Source organism: Anabrus simplex, chromosome 1 (assembly GCF_040414725.1).
Source record: "Anabrus simplex isolate iqAnaSimp1 chromosome 1, ASM4041472v1, whole genome shotgun sequence".
Lineage (NCBI taxonomy): Eukaryota > Metazoa > Arthropoda > Insecta > Orthoptera > Tettigoniidae > Anabrus > Anabrus simplex.
In genome coordinates, this window is record NC_090265.1 from 214,152,352 (window position 1) to 214,173,535 (window position 21,184).

The window sequence follows — 21,184 nt, forward strand, 5'->3', positions numbered from 1 at the left end:
TCTCAAGCACTGGCTACAAAATGACAAAATAAGTTTAGTACCAATTGTCACATATAGTTTGGAACAGACCTGGAACACCTCACAATAACAGATCTAGAGACTGTAAAGAAGGTACAAGCATGCTTCCCGAAAAAGAGCTCTAGGAGTAAGAAAAATTGCACCTTCAAGGCTTGTCTACATGCTTGTAAACAGAAAACTTCTTTACTGAAGACTTTAGATATCATTGCCAAGTGCTATCATCTGCCAAACAGCTGGTTAAATTAATGGCATTTAGATAAGATGAAGAAATCGGATGTCTTCTATTCTGTGGACGCTATGACAGAGGACAGACAAAGAAAATTCATGACATAATAATCTTCAATGGCAGGACTAGCGATACATGGCTTCCACCATAAAATCGGCAATAACACAAGTACCATGACCTGAACAGAGACTGTAGGCCTATATGTATGTTATGCGATCAGTATCATGATAAACACTTCTCTGGGTGCAAGAATGATGTCAGGTCTCTACTGGACTGTAGTACAGACTGGAACATATGCTTATACTCAACAACTTTACAATTCAATTTATAAATACATCTTACTTGAACAGTAAGTCTGTACACAATTTAAAATTGTTTAGATCCAATTGTATGAAATATGTCATTCTATGGTCAATAACATTATTAATTCCCATTGTATTTTTTTAAACCTGTGCTCAATGAAGTTTTCACATCTCATTAAGTCTCATGACTGATTATTTTCATTGAGTAAGCTATGTATTTCTTTTCTTTGTAGACTTTCATTTGAGGCAAGGTGGGGTCAATGACGACACATATAGTCCTGTCATCTTGATCCTTAAAAGAGCTAATTACCAATACACACTGAATGAGTTCAAGATACAGCTTCTATGTAGGCCTATATATAAAATGATGAGAATTTAAGAACATAAAGAAAAACTGTGATAACCTCATAATATTCTCTACTTGTTGGAAAGTTTATATGAAATTAGAAACAACTGTATGAATGTTCAAGTATAGAAGAACGTCAAACAACCACCAGAAGATGAAAATAATTGACAGCTAATTTGTGAAGTTCATTAAAAGAAAAGGGTATCCGTTTTCTCTCCTCTAAGGGGTTCTCTGATACAAACGAAGCAGAAGAAAAGAAGAAACTGCTGCCACAAAATATAGGTTAACAAGTAACAGTATTCGCAGCAATGACTTGAAAGATTAGCGAGACACAAAGAAAATTCGACAAGGACAAATTATCATTCGAAATTCTGTTTGAAAATTGAAGCTTCCGTACTCTTAAGTAAAAATCAAAATCTTCGCAATGTACATAAAAGTTATACTTGCCTGTATATAACCTCCAAAGAACTTTCATACTTCTCAAAAACACGCCAGACCGCATTGTTCCGTAGTTTACTCAACTCGTTAATTTCTTCACTATAATCTTGAGGCTTATCCGCAGTGCTATATGATGAAGCGATAATATTTTTTAGAGGCTTTACTATATCTACATCTGACGGTTTTTTCAAGGGAACAGCTAGTAATTCAGCCATTTCAGAACCTGATCACTTGGAATTTAGTCACTGACTTTTGTTGATTACTGTCACACGTAATTTCCCTTTTAAACATATGACACATTCATACACTCGCTTCCTACTGGAATTGACTGGAATGTCTTTGCTGCAGAGCGGTCTTTTCCGCAGCGGCAAAAGCAAAGCCGGTCAGAGAGTCTTACGGTAAGCACGGCCCGTAAGATTCCAGTGTCACAAGACCAAAATTGTGTATTGCCATGAAACTTTTAAGGCGACAAGAGTGAAACAATCTAAACAATACATAATTATTTCGTTGTGGTTAATTTGGTGGAGTATTCCTTAATATAGTCACTGGTAAGCTTGCTATTTCGTATTTTTGTGAAAAATGTCCTAAGGAGAAATCTCCTTGAACGAAGGAGGTCAGTCATGGCTGACTGGATGCTTCTAACCTAGTTAAGTTGTAGCTTTTCGTCTGTGTTGTTGTTGTGTGTCAGTCAACATTGAGGACGTCGGATATTTTCTGATGTAACTTTACATTTCGAATGTATTTATGGATGGAAATTATTGTTGAATCTATTTATTTTTCTTGGGTTTTGTTTACAGCCTAAGACGTCTCTAATTTCACACAAAATGCCGTTGATCGAAGGTGTGGGTGATGAAGTTGTTCAGTTCTTTGCTGTGGTACTTATTTTGCTGGTTGGTATCGTAGCATGGCTATCAACAGGACTCTCAGATCGGCAAATTATTCGTACCGTATTAATTTTGGAAAGAAGGAGTAGACACAGAGTTCTCTCTGATGCACCAGTATCTCAACCATCTACTGCTACTACTTCCCTTGAGGGGAGCATTGATACTGGTCAGGCAGAACTGCAGACACCTGATGAAAACCATGAATCTGAAGTAGTAGCGACTTGTCACCCATGTGACAAGGAAAATTCTTCTGCATCTTCAAGTAGTTCAGAAATTACAAATATTTCCTCTAGTGAATTTCCAGAAACAAATTTGTGCGATTTAGGTGCAAATCATAGCATTGTGGAACCAACTACATCTAGTGCCCCATCAAGCGATGTGTGCATCGAAGAAGTGACTTCATCGTTGCAGGACAGTTCATCCGAATCTGCTGTCCTAAGAAGAAGAAGGCTGGCATTCTTCCAGAGCAGACAGGCTACTTTATTAGACCAACCTGATACTGAACAGTTAAACAGTAGTTCCTCTTCTTCAAGTGAGGCTCATGTAGATGCAACAAATAGTAGTAAAACTCCAGTAGAAAAAGATAAGACTCCTGAACCCTCCAGTTCTAGTGCTAATCCATCATCTCAAGGAAATATTCGAATTCGACTAAAATATCTTAATGATGATCAAAAGCTGGTCGAAGGTAGATTAGAGGAACAACTCGGAGATTTTAAAAGGTATGTATTTACCATAGCTTTCTCTTTTTTACAATTTTTGGATTCCAATTCATGTAGGCTAGGTCATTGTGACTATTACTTTCGTTAGGAAAAACTTTCTTGCATTTACAACTTTTTCTGCTATATCATTATCAAATATGTTCTTGTATTTGACTCCTCCATCCAGTAAATGATATTGTAACCTACGTTAGCGATGTAGGTACTACAGTATATATTTTTAATCATTTTGTATGGCTATTACTAGCCTGGTGCAGCCCTTGTAAGGCAGATCCTCCATTAAGAGTGGGCAGCATTTGCCGTATGTGGGAACTGTGGTTTTTTTTGTAGTAGAGGATAGTGTATTACTCGCACAGGGAGCTCTCCCAGTTCCTTTTTTTTTTTTTTTTTTTTTTTTTTTTTTTTTTTTTTTTTTCAATGAGGCCATGTTTTCCAGTGTTGACTTAGTTAAATGTAACAAAGGCTTTTCAGTCTGTCAAACACACAGCAAATACAATGTAAATTAAAACACTATAAACATATCTGTAAAACACACACTAACATACAAAGAATGCAAAGAATGACATGTTTCGTTCTACAAGAACATCGTCAGTTTCTATCAAATCACTTAAAAACAAGCTTATATATGTACAGTATTGTTTACATAGCGTAAACTTGTCAATGATAGAGAGATTAGTGATAACATGAAAACATAATGACAAAAATAAAATATATAGGCCTACACAATTATTAATATAATGAAAAACTTACGTACTTATCTAGACTGCCGATGTTAAGTCCCTTGTCACCAAACACTATTTCAGGACTGTGGTCATGGAAATTTTGTGGTGAGCCACGCTGAGCGTGGAGAGGGGAGGGCAAGAAAGGGATGGGCCTTGTAGAGCGATGTGGATCTCTCCTATTGGATGATTAAATCGAGTAGACTATAGAGTTTACGCTACGTAAACAATACTGTACATATATAAGCTTGTTTTTACGTGATTTGATAGAATCTGAGGATGTTCTTGTAGAACGAAACATGTCATTCTTTGTATGTTAGTGTGTGTTTGACAGATATGTTTATAGTGTTTTAATTTACATTGTATTTGCTGTGTGTTTGACAGACTGAAAAGCCTTTGTTACATTCTCCCAGTTCCGGTAATACTGCCAACTGAATGGAAATGAAATCTGAATCGAATCGATATGAATTTTCTAAACCTTTATTATCTTAAGCCAACAACTGTGTGACACACACATTATATAACATTTCACAATGCAAATCTTGTTCCCAGCATGAATTCTATTGTTTGGCTTTGCTGTGTAAACAACAGTACTAGTACGCCAGATGTCGCACAGCGATGCATAAGCGATTCATAGTTTGTGTTTCAAAGGTTGCCAATACGAATCTCGAAGATAACAGGGGTCGACCGATTCAACACTAGGGTGTCCATCTATCACTAAAAGGTGTGCGAGTAATAGCGAGTGAGTTGCAGGGATCAGGGATGTTGGGGACAGTACAAACACCAGTCCCTAAACTAGGGGAAATAATTGTTTAAGGTTAAAATCTCTAACCAAACTGGGAATTGAACCTAGTACCCTCTGAACCAAAGGTAACTGCTGAGCATTCAGCCAAGGAGCTAGATGTGTACCACATTGAAGCCTCTCTAATAGGGACACTGATTGAATGTGAAAATTTGTCCACATCTGGGAGGTGTCCGTTAATCAGATGGTATGCTTACATAAGGAAAATTTATCCTTCGCAATTTATATGTACAGTACAAGTCCAATAATCCGGCACGCTCGGAACCGGCCCGGTGCCGGATTACCGAAAATGCACACTTTACTCTTGCACCTCTTACTACGACATAGGTTAAGATGTACAGCGAAAACAGCTGTAACACGGCGTTTGGCAGTAAAATGTTGATCACAGAATCATTATTAACTGCGATTATTTCTTCAAACTCGTCTTTGTATGTTTCTGCTGAATCTTGGTTTGCTGAAAGTGTCTTTCCAGTTACATCAAGTCATCGAATTCCATGCCGAAACTTAAAGTTTCTGAGCCAACCATAAAAAAAATTGCATTTACTTTCTGCAACATCTAAGTCTTGTCCAAATTTCTTTGCGTTTTCAATAACCATTGCCGGCTTTCCTTCGTAGCGTACTGCACTGAACCATTTGTACAATAAGATATCAAATTGTTCCAGTTTTGGTTTTTTAAATGTTTGTCTGGAAGCCAATATATCAGTTGTTACCGATTGAGAAGCAAATTTCTTTAGTTCATCTTTTTTGTTTTCTTTATGTCGTAAATTGTTGTCGAGCCAATATTAAATTCATTCAACAAAATATTCCTATTCTCACCTATCTCCAGGCGTCTGATGATTTCCTGTTTCTGGTTGATGGTCAGAGTTAACATGCCTACGTCTCTCCTGATTTGCAACTTGAAGAAGGTTTCAGTTTCGAGAACATTGTCACTGCCTAAATACCAAAAAACCTTCCACTGGGCACTTTGATATGTATGTTCACCACACTACTGCACAACTGTAATACGGATCCTAGATCGCAAGAAAAAATACTGTAGCAAAAAGTGCTCGCACTCAAAACAATGAACTGAACCTGTGTGTGGTGACTGCCGCCGATTATTTCTAACAATAGCAGACATGTAGTGGACACTTCCGGGTGGTTTTGAACCGTGCCGTGCCCTTTAACTGTCACAAACGTAAAACAAAAAATAACATAAGAATCCTGGAATGGTGCCGGACCATCGGGCGTTCCGGACTGTTGCATGCCGGACTAATGGAATTCTATTGTAGTACTAACGAAAAGACATTTTAAGGGATGGCGTGGTTGTAGTTTCATTGTATAGTAGCCTATGTTTAAAAGTTGCAAAACCTGGAATTGGAGTCAACTCAAAATACTACCGTAGCCTATATTGTACTTCACCTTGTCAAATTTTGCTGTTTTATGGCGTATTTCCCGTAAAAATCTCATTTAGGCTGATTTGTTGTCAACTTTTCACATTGACGGTTTTCTTCAGAGTGGTCTGCAGTTGTATTGGTTGAAGCTTTTTGGCATCTCTGCAGTATAGAGATCTTTCAAATGTTCCACCATTTGATAAGCTGAAGCATAGTTTTTATCTTTACCATCTTCTTCCTCACTGTCACTACACTCACCAGCTTTAATAATAAATAGGAAAAGTGCACAATGTGCAGGAATACAATAGTTAATAATAGTTATTAGTATAGTCACTTGCCTTCACTGTTCACCAGCTTTCAGTTCTAGGCTATTGCTAGCACATCCTTCACCATTCTACTAAAATCCAATGAATTTTCCTCAAACTGTACACTCCTGTCAGTCAAACTGTATTCACTGCCATCAATGTTTTTGTACCATCTGGTTCAAAAGACGTTGGATTTAATCGTGTAGTAGTTCTTTTGCCTCTTGATTTTCCCAGTTCTGTTCGGTCCTGCTAACACGAAATCCTGCCTTGAAGAAACAGTTCAGAATTGTGTCCTGTGCTACACCTTACTAAGCCAAGTCAGTCCATCCCATTGCAACCAGTATGGTGACATTTGGTGAGATCAAAGGCAGAAAATGCATTGTCAAAATTTGCTATACACCGTCTCAGTATTAGCAGTCTGTATAGGCACCTCCCTCGCTCAGTGAAGCGGGGATAACACGAGGGGACCTGTCGCGGCTTCGGCCCGGCAGGCAGGTTTTAAATGAGCGCAACGCCCATGCTCAAAACACTCCTCCTCTGCGAACCATGTGACCTTGCCGCGGTGGGGAGGCTTGCGTGTCCCAATGATGCAAATAGCCGAGCCACAGGTGCAACCATATCGGATGGGTATCTTTTGAGAGACCAGACTAATGAATGGTTCGTCGAAAGGGGGGTAGCAGCCTTTCGGTAGTTGCAAGGGCGGCAGTCTAGATGATTGACTGATACGGCCTTGTAATAATACTCAACATGACTTAGCTGTGTTGATACTGCTACACGGCTGAAAGGAACGGGAAACTACAGCCGTAACTACCTCCCGAGGACATGCAGCTCTCTCTGTATGAATGACGTACTGATGATGGCTTCCTCCCGGGTAAAATATTCCGGAGGTAAACTAGTCCCCCATTCGGATCTCCGGGTGGGGACTACACGAGAGGGGGCGATCATCAGGAAGATGGATACTGACATTCTGCGAGTCGGAGCGTGGAATGTTAGATGTTTGAATCGTTGTGGTAGGTTAGAGAATCTGAAAAGGGAGATGGATAGGCTAAAGTTAGATGTAGTTGGTATAAGTGAAGTACGTTGACAGGAAGAACAAGATTTTTGGTCAGGCGACTACCAAATTATCAACATGAAATCAAACAGGGGAAATGCAGGAGTTGGTTTAATAATGAATAAGAAAATAGGGCAGCGGGTAAGCTACTACGAGCATAGTGAAAGAATTATTTTCGTCAAGATAGACACCAAACCAATGCCCACCACAATAGTGCAGGTCTATATGCCTACTAGTTCAGCGGATGATGAAGAAATCGAAAGAATATATGAGAAGATAGAAGATTTAATACAATATGTAAAAGGTGATGAGAATCTAATTGTGATGGGAGACTGGAATGCAGTGGTAGACCAAGGAAGAGAAGGCAGTACAGTAGGAGAATTTGGATTGGGACAAAGGAACGAAAGAAGAAGTCAGCTGGTTGAATTCTGCACTAATCATAATTTAGTCCTTGCCAATACTTGGTTCAAACACCACAAACGACGGCTGTATACGTGGACGAGACCTAGAGACACTGGAAGGTATCAAATAGACTTCATTATGATTAGGCAGAGATTCAGAAACCAGGTGTTGGATTGCAAAACTTTCCCAGGAGCAGACGTGGACTCTGACGTTGAAAGAAAAGAGTGTGAGGGATTGTTTCAAGGAACATGTTGCACAAGGACTAAATGTAAAGGCTGAAGGAAACATATAGAAGAAGAGTGGAGAGTCATGAAAAATGAAGTCAGTAGGGCTGCTGAAGAAATGTTAGGAAGGGAGAAAAGATCAACTAAGAATCAGTGGATAACTCAGGATAACTGATTGATGAACGATGAAAATACAAGAATGCTAGAAATGAAGAGGGCAGAAAAGAATACAGGCGATTAAAGAATCAAGTGGATAGAAAGTGCAAGGTAGCTAAGGAAGAATGGCTGAAGGAGAAGTGCAAGGATGTCGAAGGCTGTATGGTCCTGGGAAAGGTAGATGCTGCATACAGGAAAATCAAGGAAACCTTTGGAGAAAGGAAATCTAGGTGTATGAATATTAAGAGCTCAGATGGAAAGCCACTTCTAGGGAAAGAAGACAAAGCAGAAAGATGGCAGGAGCATATCCAACAGTTGTATCAAGGTAAAGATGTAGATAATTTGGTTCTGGAACATGAAGAGGCTGTTGATGCTGATGAAATGGGAGACCCAATTTTGAGGTCAGAGTTTGACAGAGCTGTGAGTGACCTAAATAGGAACAAGGCACCTGGAATTGATGACATTCCCTCTGAATTACTGACTGCCTTAGGAGAAACCAGCATGGCAAGGTTATTTCATTTAGTGTGCAAGATGTATGAGACAGGAGAAGTCCCATCCGATTTTCGGCAGAATGTTGTTATACCTATTCCCAAGAAAGCCGGTGCTGACAGGTGTGAAAACTACCGCACCATTAGTTTAGTATCTCATGCCTGCAAAATTTTAACACGTATTATTTGCAGAAGAATGGAAAAACAAGTTGAAGCTGAGTTGGGAGAAGATCAGTTTGGTTTCAGAAGAAATGTAGGAACACGTGAAGCAATCCTGACTTTACGTCTGATCTTAGAGGATCGAATCAAGAAGGACAAGCCCACCGAGAACGAAGAATTATCTACATTCTGTATAAAAAACAGTCTGCAAGGATAAGGATCAAGGGCTTTGAAAAAGAAGCAGCAATCCAGAAAGGAGTGAGGCAAGGCTGCAGTTTGTCCCCCTCTCCTTTTCAATGTTTACATAGAACAGGCAGTAAACGAAATCAAAGAGAAATTTGGAAAGGGAATCACAGTCCAAGGAGAGGGAATCAAAACCTTGAGATTTGCCGATGATATTGTTATTTTATCTGAGACTGCAGAAGATCTCGAAGTTGCTGAATGGTATGGATGAAGTCTTGGGTAAGGAGTACAAGATGAAAATAAATGTCGAAAACAAAAGTAATGGAGTGCAGTCGAATGAAGGCAGGTGATGTAGGAAACATTAGATTAGGAAATGAAGTCTTAAAGGAAGTAGATGAATATTGTTACTTGGGTAGTAAAATAACTAACGATGGCAGAAGTAAGGAGGACATAAAATGCAGACTAGCACAAGCAAGGAAGAGCTTTCTTAAGAAAAGGAATTTGCTCACTTCAAACATTGATATCGGAATTAGAAAGATGTTTTTGAAGACTTTTGTGTGGAGCGTGGCATTGTATGGAAGTGAAACATGGACGATAACTAGCTCAGAAAGAAAGAGAATAGAAGCTTTTGAAATGTGGTGTTACAGAAGAATGCTGAAGGTGAGATGGATAGATCGAATCACGAATGAAGAGATACTGAATCTAATTGATGAGAGGAGATCTATTTGGCTAAATTTGACGAGAAGGAGAGATAGAATGATAGGACACATCTTAAGACACCCAGGACTTGTGCAGTTGGTTTTTGAAGGAAATGTAGGTGGTAAGAACAGTAAGGGTAGACCAAGGTATGAATATGACAAGCAGATTAGAGCAGATGTAGGATGCAATAGTTACGTAGAAATGAAAAGGTTAGCACAGGATAGTTTGGCATGGAGAGCTGCATCAAACCAGTCTATGGACTGATGACTCAAACAACAACATAGGCCTTTGAAAATGTGAATAATGTCTTGTTCAAGAGTTTGACAGTCAGGAGTTGTGTTCACAGGAAAGCACTTGCTGGACATTTTTCAAGTTTAATTCTATCAATCACTACTGCTCTGCATTTAGGGCAGTCTCTCAGGTGGCAGATTCCCTATCTGTTGTTTTCATTGCCTTTTCTTAAGTGGTTGCGAAGAAATTGGAAATTGATTAAACATCTCCCTTGGTAAGTTATTCCAATCCCTAACTCCCCTTCCTGTAGGCCTAAATGAATATTTGCCCCAATTTGTCCTCTTGAATTCCAACTTTATCTTCATATGGTGATCTTTCCTGCTTTTAAAGACACCACTCAAACTTATTCGTCTATTAATGTCATTCCATGCCATCTGTACACTGACAGCTCAGAACATACCACTTATTACAAGTGATTGAAATCATTTTTGGTCCGTATTGAATCTCAGTATAGGCCTACTTCTTAAAATATACAAACATACCACTTAGTCGAGCAGCTCATCTACTTTCTCACAAGTTTTCCCAGCCCAAACTTTGCAACATTCTTGTAACACTACTCTTTTGTCAGAAATTGCCCAGAACAAATTGAGCTGCTTTTCTTAGGATTTTTTCCGCTTTTCTTATCGAGTAATCCTGGTGAGGGTTCCATACACTGGAAGCATACTCTAGTTGGGCTCTTACCAGATACTGACATGGCCCTCTTCTTTACATCCTTACTACAACCCCTAAATACCCTCATAACCATTTACAGAGATCTGTACCCTTTATTTACAATCCCATTTATGTGATTACCCCAGTGATCTTTCCTTATATTAACACCTAGGTATAGTACTGTGATCTTCCTACAAACGCTGACTAATTTTACAAATATTATCAAACTGCATTTAACTTGAAAAATATGCAATATCTGCATTTAAAATGGAAAATCTGAAAATTAATATTCATTAAATAAAATACACACTCGTCGGACCTTGTATTCACACTTACTTGTTACCTGCTTACCTACACATACGTTATTTGAAGGGCGCCAGCTGCCACTCAGTGCAGCAATAATGAGACTCTTGACCATCTCTAGGGTGTGGGGTAATAAGCTTACTTTTGGCAACATACCATATAAGTTCTGGGAAAAGGAGATTGGCGTTCGGTTTCCCCATTAATTTTGAGGTTAAGAGATTTTACTGTCATTGAAATAAAACTATGAATTTGTTTGGTAGAACAAAATATATTCTTTAAATAATATATTAAAAAATAGTGAGTCTTGTTGTGATAAAACAGATGAGAATATGAAATTATGACATTGCAACTGAAAGAAACTAGGCATGAATTTGAATTCTTCTTGACCGGACATTTAACAATATATACGAAATATTTCCCTCACTGTTTCACTTGACTGTACCTTCAACACTTTGAGTGTAATTACGACGTAATCCTTTGATATGGTGTTTACTGTAGATGTCACGCCTAACTTGGTGATACATCCTTGTGACTGCTTCTTCTCCATATCATCTGACTTCTTTGTAAGTCAATATGGTATTACCTCATGGCAGGTCCAGGGTTGCCCTCTCTGACTCCATGGTAAGCCCTTGCGTCCGTGTTTTCAACTAAGTGACCAACTAACTTTGGCCTCACTCTCTCAATGACCAATGATTAATGGCTCACTGAGTCTTCTCCATCTCTCGTTCACACTCGTTGACTGACCGACTGAGGCCTCTTCATCTCGTAGACTTCTTCACTGTTCAGCTTCCGTTTAACTAATGACTGACGCTACAATATGCATCCACCTTTTATAGACGTTGGTTGACACAGCTACGCAACCTCCAGAAATAACAATGACATACTCCCACAACGCCTCAAACTGTTGCATGTAATGGTGAAATCCCCTGGGGCGGCCGACTCTCTGAGCGAAATGCTAAAAGCTCTCGATGACGTAGCCATGACGTGGCGATGACTTGGCAGAATCACCAGTATAGCACAATATAACAACGTCACATCCAACATCTGCTACATCGAAACTCTCACTGTACAGGTATTTAATGTTAATCTACACATACGTATATATGCATACAATCAATTATAAATAATACTTATAACAAAATAATAGCAATCTAATAGATAAAATAGAATAATAATAATAATAATAATAATATACAAATATTGTCTTGTAACGGGATTTGAACCGTTACAGTACGCACACCTTTTAGTGATAGATGGACACCCTAGTGCTGAATGGGTCGACCTCGGTTATCATAGAGATTCGTATTGGCAACCTTTGAAACTCAAACTATGAATCGCTTACGCATTGCTGTGCGACATCTGGTGTACACTTTACGTACTAGTACTGTTGTTGTTTACACAGCAAAGCCAAACTATAGAATTCATGCTAGGAACAAGATTCCCATCGAGAAATGTTATGTAATGTGTGTGTGACACAGTTCTTGGCTTAAGATAATAAAGGTTTAAAAAATTCATATCAATCAATAATATTATTGATTCAGTTCAGATTTCATTTCCATTGAGTTGGCAGTATTACTGGAACTGGGAGAGCTCCCTGCTTACTCCTCTACTCCGCACAAAAATCTATCGCTAAAAGGTACGCGTACTATACTTACAATAATCCCCATAAGGAACTTTTATCCCATCAACACAATAATTAAAACAGAGGACTTTTCCTATTTGTGAAACTCACAGCTTGCCTTTTAAGCCCGTACCATTGCCTACTGTCCATCTCATAACATTATCGAGGTCATTTTGCAGTCTCTCACAATCTTGTAACTTATTCATTACTCTATACAGAATAACATCATCCACTACATTTTTCTCGCAGCAATTTAGTTTTTTTGGAAAGAGCATGAAAAAACAGACCAGTTTAGCTCGCATTATAGATGTGTTCTTTCTTGTAAATTTAAATAATGGAAGACACTTTCTCTTTCCACTGTTCAGTTTGCAGGCCAGTGACATCAGCAGATTCCCCACACACAGTTGTGTAGCTGATATTGTGTCTAACTTGAAATTTTTCCGTCCAACCATTCTAGGCGTTAGAATCTTCATAGCCGAGTTCTGTTTGTAGTTCTTTAGCCTTTCCTTGACTAGTAGGATTAGAGATGGGAATAGTTTTGCTCCTTGCAGCTGAAAACAATTCAAACAGAACTTTATCAATAGCAAGACCTTGAGTTTTAGGAAATTTATTTTTTCTATTGTCATCACCGTTCTCACAAGCATACAAGCTTCGAGGTTTGGCCATAAAATGAACTATCCAACCTGACCATCTCAGATTTTCATGAAAATTTTTAGGACTGTTGAACTCTTAAAGAGTAACTTATACACTGATGAAGAGTTGGATTAGAGATACCTGGCTAGTAGCATGTCATAGGTTTTTGCCCTGATGACAGCATCAATGCTGCACGGCATGGAATCCATTCAGGGGCGTAACTTGGGGGAGTCGATTACTGGGGGTTAGAAACCCCCAATGGCATTTTTATAAAAATAAATTAAACAGAAACTGACAATAAACAATAAATTAAACATTCAGAGACACGATTGTAAAACCAATAGACCTGTTGAATCTATTTTTTCTAAGAAACCTTGTAAATTGTATTTTAGATTGTAAACTGAGCATACAATTTGTTGTAAAACTGTTGACCTTGATCTATTTTTCTTGTTCTGTATTTTAATGTAAGATTTTGCAGTTTACTGCAATGTGAATATCAACATAATTCATTTGTATCAGTATCCTTAAGACAAGTCATTCATGCGTGCACTACACCTGCACCTTCATTATGTTCTATCATAATTTTGTAACTATAAACCCCCCTCCCTCCATCGGCTGATCCTGGTCGCACTACACTGAATCAACTGACATTGGAAGCATTGAGAAGCTATGTTGATCCATAACCATTGTTCTGCCTTCCATAATGCACATAGATTGGTCAGAGCAAGATCCAGGGCATACATATCGCTCCCGACATATTCTCAGATGTGCTCAGTAGGATAGAGGTCAGTTGACCTTGGAGTCCAGACAGCTACCCTCATGCCTGTGGAATGTTAATCGAACCATTTGGCTACAGTTCGGGAACAATGAGGTGGTGCATTATCTTGCTGTAAGCACAGGTTTCTTGCTGAATGTGAATAAATGGGTGGAGTTGATGTGACAGCAGGTTCCTATATCATTTGCTTGTCAGGGACATTGGCAGATGTACCATGGGTCCCATTCATTCCACCTGAATAGTCCCCATATGTGGAGAACACGGCCACTGGCCTGAACTGTACCCTATTAGCAAGAGGTATCCATTACCTCTTGTGCTTACTGACGCACTTGAACCCTGACATCAGCTTGTACACCTCAGCAGTGGACCCTGGCAGTGGTGGTTTTTCCCAAAACCAGATGCTCACTGGTACACTCTTGACATGGTGGCATGTGTGAAAAGCACAGTGCTTGCACAACTTCGGTGATGAAATGGCCCGTATGTCTGGCACTGACAGTCCAGTCGCTATCAAATATGCTGAGATCTCATCTTTCCCATCCTGTGCTCGGCTGTTACTCTCGCGGCCCGCATGAGGTCCGTTGACATCATATTCAGATGCCATATCCTGCTGTTACTGTACATTCGTCGGGGTGACAACAGTGCCATTTTGATGGCAGCTGTCTTTAATTCAGTTGCTCATCAGTGAACATTTACAATATTCTTCTGCTAATTTTACCACATCATGGTGGTCGTGGGTGTGAACTGTGTTGCACGTATGAACTTGGTCCTGTTTTGCAGCTGGATTTTACACATATAGCAGATATAATTTTTAAAATATAAAATAACATGGTTACTATCCAGAAATTGGCAAGACTTTTGTATGGGGTTTGCAAACTCTTTAGGGTAAATTGCTTGTAGTATTGGAAAATCGTGTCTGATTTTAGCTCTGGGATAGTTGAAAAAAGGGAACTGTCATTTCAATACTGGGATCCAAACTTTCCCTTTTTTAAAATACACTTTGAAAGAAATATAGGACTACCATTATCTGTGGATTATATAGTCTTGATTTTCATGGAGAGCTTCCAAAACTGTTGAATTGCTAGAAGCACTCTGGGCTCGAACCCACTGTCTCCCGGATGCAAGCTCACAGCTGCGCGCCCTTAACCGCACGGCCAACACCCCGGTTTTTATCTTTTTAATGTTCTTGTTAATGTTTAATGTTCTTCTGCTGAAGATAATCTCTTGGAGATTGAAACCAGTACTGTATTAATGTATTTTAATGGGAATACATACATTTAAAGATATTAATTATTGATTAGGCGGGAAATATCAATGTATAATTGTGACTGTTATAGGCCTACCATCAATACAAACCTGTAATGAAATTAATAACTCATGACACTGCCTTTAAATCCTGAATGAGCACGGCAGTTATCTACGAAAATGAGAATTTTCCTCCCTTCACGTTGAATCTTCTTGTCAATACCATGCAGCCAAGATTTATAAATGGAGCTTGTCATCCACGATTTTCGGTTGCTTTCGTACATGACCGGTAATGACTTCACACCTGAGCAATGGTGAGGCTTCACTGATTTTCCGATCACATGAAGTTTTAGTTTTTCAGTTCTCGTCATATTAGCTCCCAGCATCACTGTAACCCTTTCTTTACTTCTTTGTCCCTCAGAACACTTTTCATCTTTAAATGCCAGTGTCTTTCCAGGCAAGCATTTGTAAAAGAAAGCAGTCTCATCAGCATTAAACATGTCATTAGGACTGTACTCTTGTAATAGGGCTGGTAAAACATTTGCTTTGTAATGTTGGCTGTCCACTTCACTGACTGTTACACTTTCACCTGACATTACCATTTGCACTATTCCATTTTAAAGTTTAAATTTTTCCAGCCACTCACTTCTGGTCTAAAAAGCGTCATAACCTACGTTTTTAGCGAACTTTTCTGCTTGTTCACAAACTAAGCTACCGGTGATTGGAATGTTTTTGTCTCTCACACGGGTGACTAACTGAAGCATAGCTTCTTCAAGCTCTGGGAAACTCGATGTTATAAGTCTCTTCCGCTGTGGTATAAATCGTGATTCATCTACCACTAAACGAATCTTGTCTTTGAGTTTGGTAGATAGTATACTTGGAGGAATTCTATGCTCAACTGCAATATCCTTCTTCTTTTTCTGACCTTTCTCTACTTATTATTTGAACTTTCTCTCACTGCGGCTTAGGCATTTCACTTTGTGTTTCTCCATGCTTTACACTTGCCAGACAGTAAGCAGACACGTTATGACTGTTCAAAAACACCCTCCATGTTTTCCTCATATTGACATAATGCTGGGTGGTGGCACGTTGAACCTTATCGTGTCCCAGCTGTTTATGGTGAATGCAGCGGAGGTGGACAGATAATTACAATGTTAGAAAGATAAAGATGTTCCGCCTATTCAATACAATAATAAATTGTTGCACCAAATTAATGTTGCAACATGTTTAATATGTTATAGGACCGGTTTCGACATATCTCCATGTCGTCATCAGCCGATACAAAAATGGCAAGAAGTCAACACACAAAAAACATAAAAGGGTAATTGTAACACTTATGACACTTTTATTGAAGAATTAATCATTGAAGTTCATGTAGCGCTTTTCAGTGAAGATAATTTTTTGTAGATATCTTAGGTTCTTGTGCACTCTTGTTGTAGATCTTGAGGTTAAAAAAGGATGCAGCATAATTCACAATTGTCAAGAACATAAGATATCTACAAAAAATTATCTACACTGAAAAGTGCTACATGAACTTCAATTATTAATTCTTCAAGAAAAGTGTCATAAGTGTTACAATTACCCTTTACTGTTTTTTGTGTGTTGACTTCTTGCCATTTTTGTATCGGCTGAATATGACTTGGAGATATGTCGGAGCCGGTCCCATAACATATTAAACATGTTGCAACATTAATTTGGTGCAACAATTTATTATTGTATTGAATAGGTGAAACATCTTTCTAACATTGTAATTATTAGTTCAATACGGATCAGTGATGAACTTTTTAACTTCAAATAAGTGGACAGATAAGCCACTATGTAAACATACCGAGGTCAGCCAGGATTACCATGCTGCTGGACATTTAGGAAGAATGATGCACAAACCACAAATGCTGTATTGCACAGTTAATGTTGTACAAGATTCGAGTTAGAGTATTTTTTGCTTCTAGGGAGGAAACTTTTTCTTTGAGAAATTTGTGTGGCAGAGTTTTGAGTATTAGAGAAATAAATGCATGAATAATAGGGCAAACAGCTGGGAAATTGAAGTTACTTGAGATACTGAAAATTCGAGCAATGAGGTTTGAGATATCGAGGTTGAACTGTACTGGTATTCATTTTCGCACCAGTGAGATGCTAGGGCTGTACCTTAATTAATGCCATGGCCACTTCCTTCCCAGTGATAGTCCTTTCCTGTCTCATTGTCGCCATAAAACCTGTCTGTATCAATGCATCGTAAAACAAATAGTAAAAATGATCCATATCTCATATTGCCCTCTGCCTCTTTCCTGCATCATCTTATATGGCTGAGTTAAGATTTTAAATGAAATTTCTGAGTATTGGCTTTTAAAATTGTCAGTAAAATAACAATGTGAAGATTTAAATATAATTTTATTTCACAGGCGACACTTCGCCTTGGAAATGGCTGCTGATAAACTGGTCCGTCTTATCTTCAATGGACAGGTTTTACAAAGTGACAGTGAAACCCTTCAAGATTATGGACTCTTTGATAATTGTGTTGTCCATTGTCTTGTTCATAAACAACGATCATCACCAAATCAGGGAACAGAAGGAGCAAGGAACACATCATCCTCTGGTGGAAATGCACAAGCGGGAGATGGACTTCCTCAACGAGAATGGGATCTTGGTAACATCCTGTTTGCCTCGCTGAGCATTATCCTGGGCTTGGCGTGGTACTGTCGGTACCAATATGCTCAATTATTTAATGCAACCACCACTGTGGCACTTGTGGGCCTTACAGGAATACTGACCGTCTCACTTGTAGGTATTTATCTGCCAGATCCAGATGGAATCAGACAATGATAATAATTTGTGTATTTTCAGTAAATATAGGTTAATTCTTAATATGAAGAGAAGTTGTATAGTAAATAAGCATAATGATTATGTGCTAATTAAGAGTTTCCCAAAATATGACATTCATATTTTAAGCGAAACCTTAGTCAATACAACCACTTTCTGTAACATCATGAAAGCAATATCTAGCCTCGCATGTGCCATTTCTCCATTGTCAAACTTTACTTTATGGCAGTGCTGTAGAATAAATATTATAAATATTTACCTGTGATTCTGTTCATATACCATAGTTGTTTGCTTTTTGAGGTATTACAAATCGTTGTGAAGTTTTTTGCAGTGGAAGTGTTTGTACTTAGAATTGAATTTTAGTGGATTTTGCCAGTTTCTCTTTTGCATTGTACATTGCGTGATGCTTTAAATTCAACTGGCTTGATCCACATTCAATATTTTACTGATACTGTAAGTTATTTGTGATTTTGGCTTGTACTGGCTTATGTGATCTTGAACCAAGTAGGTAAAGTAGTACTGAACTTTTTTTTTTTTGAGATTTAATATTTAAATTATATTTACATTGGTGGACATGTGTAGTCTATATATGGTGTATTTTTTTAAGGAGAAGTGAAACTAATTTCTATTTATATTGCCTACTCTGTTATGATACTGTTCTGTTATTTAATGATACCATCAAGTTTCAAAAAAATAATTCAATTAAAAATACATTTCAAGTTGAACTCCGTTATTCTTGTATCTCTATTACAACATTAAACTTTTTTCAGAATACAGTAGTTTTCCCATTTTATTTCATTCATCACCCTAGTCAGTATTGTAAATATGGTCACTGTAGCCTATGTCGAAAGGGAAGCGTTTTGGTTCAAGTGTCTACTCCAACCAAGTGGCTGCTATATTGCAGTGTTATAGAGCCCTGCGCGGATAAACGAAATAATATCTGCATCCGCACTTTCTTCATCCGCATCTGCAAAATAGTTACCCACGGATAATTTAAGTATTTAACTACAGTATATTGCACCCAAGGTATTGAAACGGAGAGATCTGTTAACATAATCCAATAGGCCTGACACCAGAACCCCTACAGTCGCAGGTTTATGAGGGATTTTCTCCTGCGATAACTATCGACGTACTGACCTTTGTTCCTTCCTTCCATTAATTGCGGGCAGGAGCCAGTTAGCTTAGATCAGATTTACGACTTTATGGTTTCAAGGCTCTTTATATATCACTGTTCTCCCATACCATTGTCAAGGTTCGCCTAACCACACGCAAAAACAAGAGTATACATGAGTGAAAATCAATAAACGTCATTATTTAGAAATTATTCGCACTGCCATACAGTTTGTATCCGCCTAGACACTAACTTTGTGGATATCCGCATCCCTGCAGGGCTCTAGTTATCATAACAGTTCAATGTATTGCACTCCATGGGAAATTTTACTGCATTAAATAAACATGTGTCAGGTTAAAAATATTTTTACATTGTAAAAACTGACTGCAATGAAACTTCTCATTTGGGATGAACTTTAGGCTGATTCTCCACTAGCAGGTAAAACGCCGCTGTTCGCCCGCCTGATCACTCAAACTTTTTGCCTATTCTATACGAGCGGTTGAATTGACGCCTGTAAACAGCGCCAAAAACGCCGGCGACACGCGCAGCCATTCTCCACCAGCGATAAACCCGCCATACTGTAATGATGGATGTCGTACAAATAGGTTGTGTTGTCGGAGCTGTTAAACTACAGTTATTAGCAATATTAAAAAGTAAACCTGGTAAGAAAAGACGTTGGTGGACTCACCCTGCGTTATCGAATCGACTCACCACTGGACAATTTCATTTAAAGTTGTGCGAACACAGGAACTATCCGGAAATGTTTTTCCAATATTATAGAATGCCATTTGCTTCATTTGATGAGCTTTTTGAACTTAAGTTGCTTATTACTAAACTAGTGAAGTGGTAGTTTAGGGGAAGTCCTGAAATTTAATTCTCAAATATTCATATTTTTAGTGGTCTTATCAACAAATATTACATAAATCAAGTTATATAGAATTAAATTTCCGATCATTTATGTCTCTTATATGTTTACTGTACCGGCTATGATAACAGAGACATTCATGAATTTATATTTTTGTTGCTAAGTCCATATCAACGCCGAACCAGGAGAAAATGGGTTAACAGAATATGATGAAAATCGGTACATAGAGTCGAGGAATAAGAAACTACAGTCTAAGCTATAAACAATTTTATTCACCCTGGATGAAACTGCAGTTTAGGAAAAGGCACCTAAAATGTATGTTTTAATACCTACAATAAGTTATTAGTCCTATCGAAAAGAACTCCATAACAAAAGTTAGAGATAATGCAATTTCCGATCATTTATGTTTTATTGCCAAAGATCGTAGCCGTGTTGAAACACCGGATCCCGTGAGATCTCCGAAGTTAAGCAACATTGGACGTGGTCAAGATTGGGATGGGTTGCCACACCGGATCCCGTGAGATATCCGAAGTTAAGCAACATTGGGCGTGGTCAAGCTTGGGATGGGTTGCCACACGCTGTTGCTGGGGTTTAGGAAATGGAGGAGCGGAAAAGAACTGGCCGCTCCACCGCACGTAAACTCCGGCTCAGGCACACCTCTGCGGAGGTTCGGACCTACCTTCGAGCAGAATACACCCTTACCTTTATGTTTTATTCAGTTTCACCACACCGACTATGATAAGAGTGGTATTTCCGAGTCGGAAGAAAACTAAATGTGAAGGCCTACTATATCGAAAGAGCATAACATTCATCAACAGTAAAATTATATTGACCACTGTTTGTTGTGATGTTCTTTGTCTCTTCTGCTGCCGCTTAACTCTGATATATGGGATTACTGCTGCGTACAGAGTATAACACCCTGACTGAATATTGGCGGGAAATAGCTGGGGAGTTAGAAAACGTTCATCTTTAGCATTCCATTCCTCTGGTTCATACATTTCCTGATACTGCTGGTACGTAACACACTGGTTCATCATAGTATTCCAGCTATTCGATCCCTATTCTGACGCGCTGTTTTGAATGAGCAGTGTGGATATTTAAGGCAGAGGCTCACTTAGTAGTAGTAATAGTATGACCTGGTCTAGAATTACAATTTAGGTCTACTCCAAATTATAGCACCACAATTCACTAAATAATTCAAAATTCAACCCTGAAAAGAGCCGTTTCTTAAGAAAAGCTTCTTCCGCTTCACTTTTATTAAATCTGTATTTATTTTATTCCAAATTAGCCGTGAAGAGGGGCTTTCTCCTCTGGCTTTGAGGAAGAATTTGCCTCAGTCTTCCCCCGCCAGTGTTCGACCCCCCCCCCTCCCCCCGAAAAAAAGACG

At 38.6% G+C, this 21,184-nt stretch overlaps 2 protein-coding genes across 5 annotated transcripts in view; one reads left to right on the plus strand and one right to left on the minus strand.

Annotated features, from left to right (window-relative positions):
- The window catches only part of ALiX (programmed cell death 6-interacting protein-like protein AliX), a 275,620-nt gene extending 273,935 nt beyond the window's left edge, over nt 1-1,685 (minus strand). For all 3 annotated transcript variants that reach the window (XM_067158494.2, XM_067158486.2, XM_067158479.2), the window contains exon 1: nt 1,340-1,685. In XM_067158494.2, coding sequence (XP_067014595.1) covers nt 1,340-1,545 — 206 coding nt within the window. In that variant the 5' untranslated portion in view covers nt 1,546-1,685. The remainder of the gene's footprint in view (nt 1-1,339) is intronic.
- Nucleotides 1,686-1,743: 58 nt separating this feature from the next.
- Nucleotides 1,744-18,453, plus strand: LOC136885763 (transmembrane and ubiquitin-like domain-containing protein 1). 2 transcript variants are annotated; one of them, XM_067158503.2, is made up of 3 exons: nt 1,744-1,878; nt 2,128-2,933; nt 17,404-18,453. In XM_067158503.2, exons 2-3 carry the CDS (start codon nt 2,155-2,157, stop codon nt 17,822-17,824), a joined length of 1,200 nt encoding a protein of 399 aa, XP_067014604.2. In that variant the 5' UTR covers nt 1,744-1,878; nt 2,128-2,154; the 3' UTR covers nt 17,825-18,453. The 2 variants fall into 2 exon arrangements, with proteins under 2 accessions (XP_067014604.2, XP_067014612.2); XM_067158511.2 differs by lacking the exon at nt 1,744-1,878 and adding an exon at nt 1,955-2,049.
- Nucleotides 18,454-21,184: the final 2,731 nt, after the last annotated feature.

Coding starts and splice junctions, on each gene's coding strand:
- LOC136885763 (XM_067158503.2), top strand. CDS start 2,155: ATGCCGTTGATCGAAGGTGTGGGTGATGAAGTTGTTCAGTTCTTTGCT. Junction 2,934..17,403: donor CAACTCGGAGATTTTAAAAG/GTATGTATTTAC, acceptor TTTATTTCACAG/GCGACACTTCGCCTTGGAAA.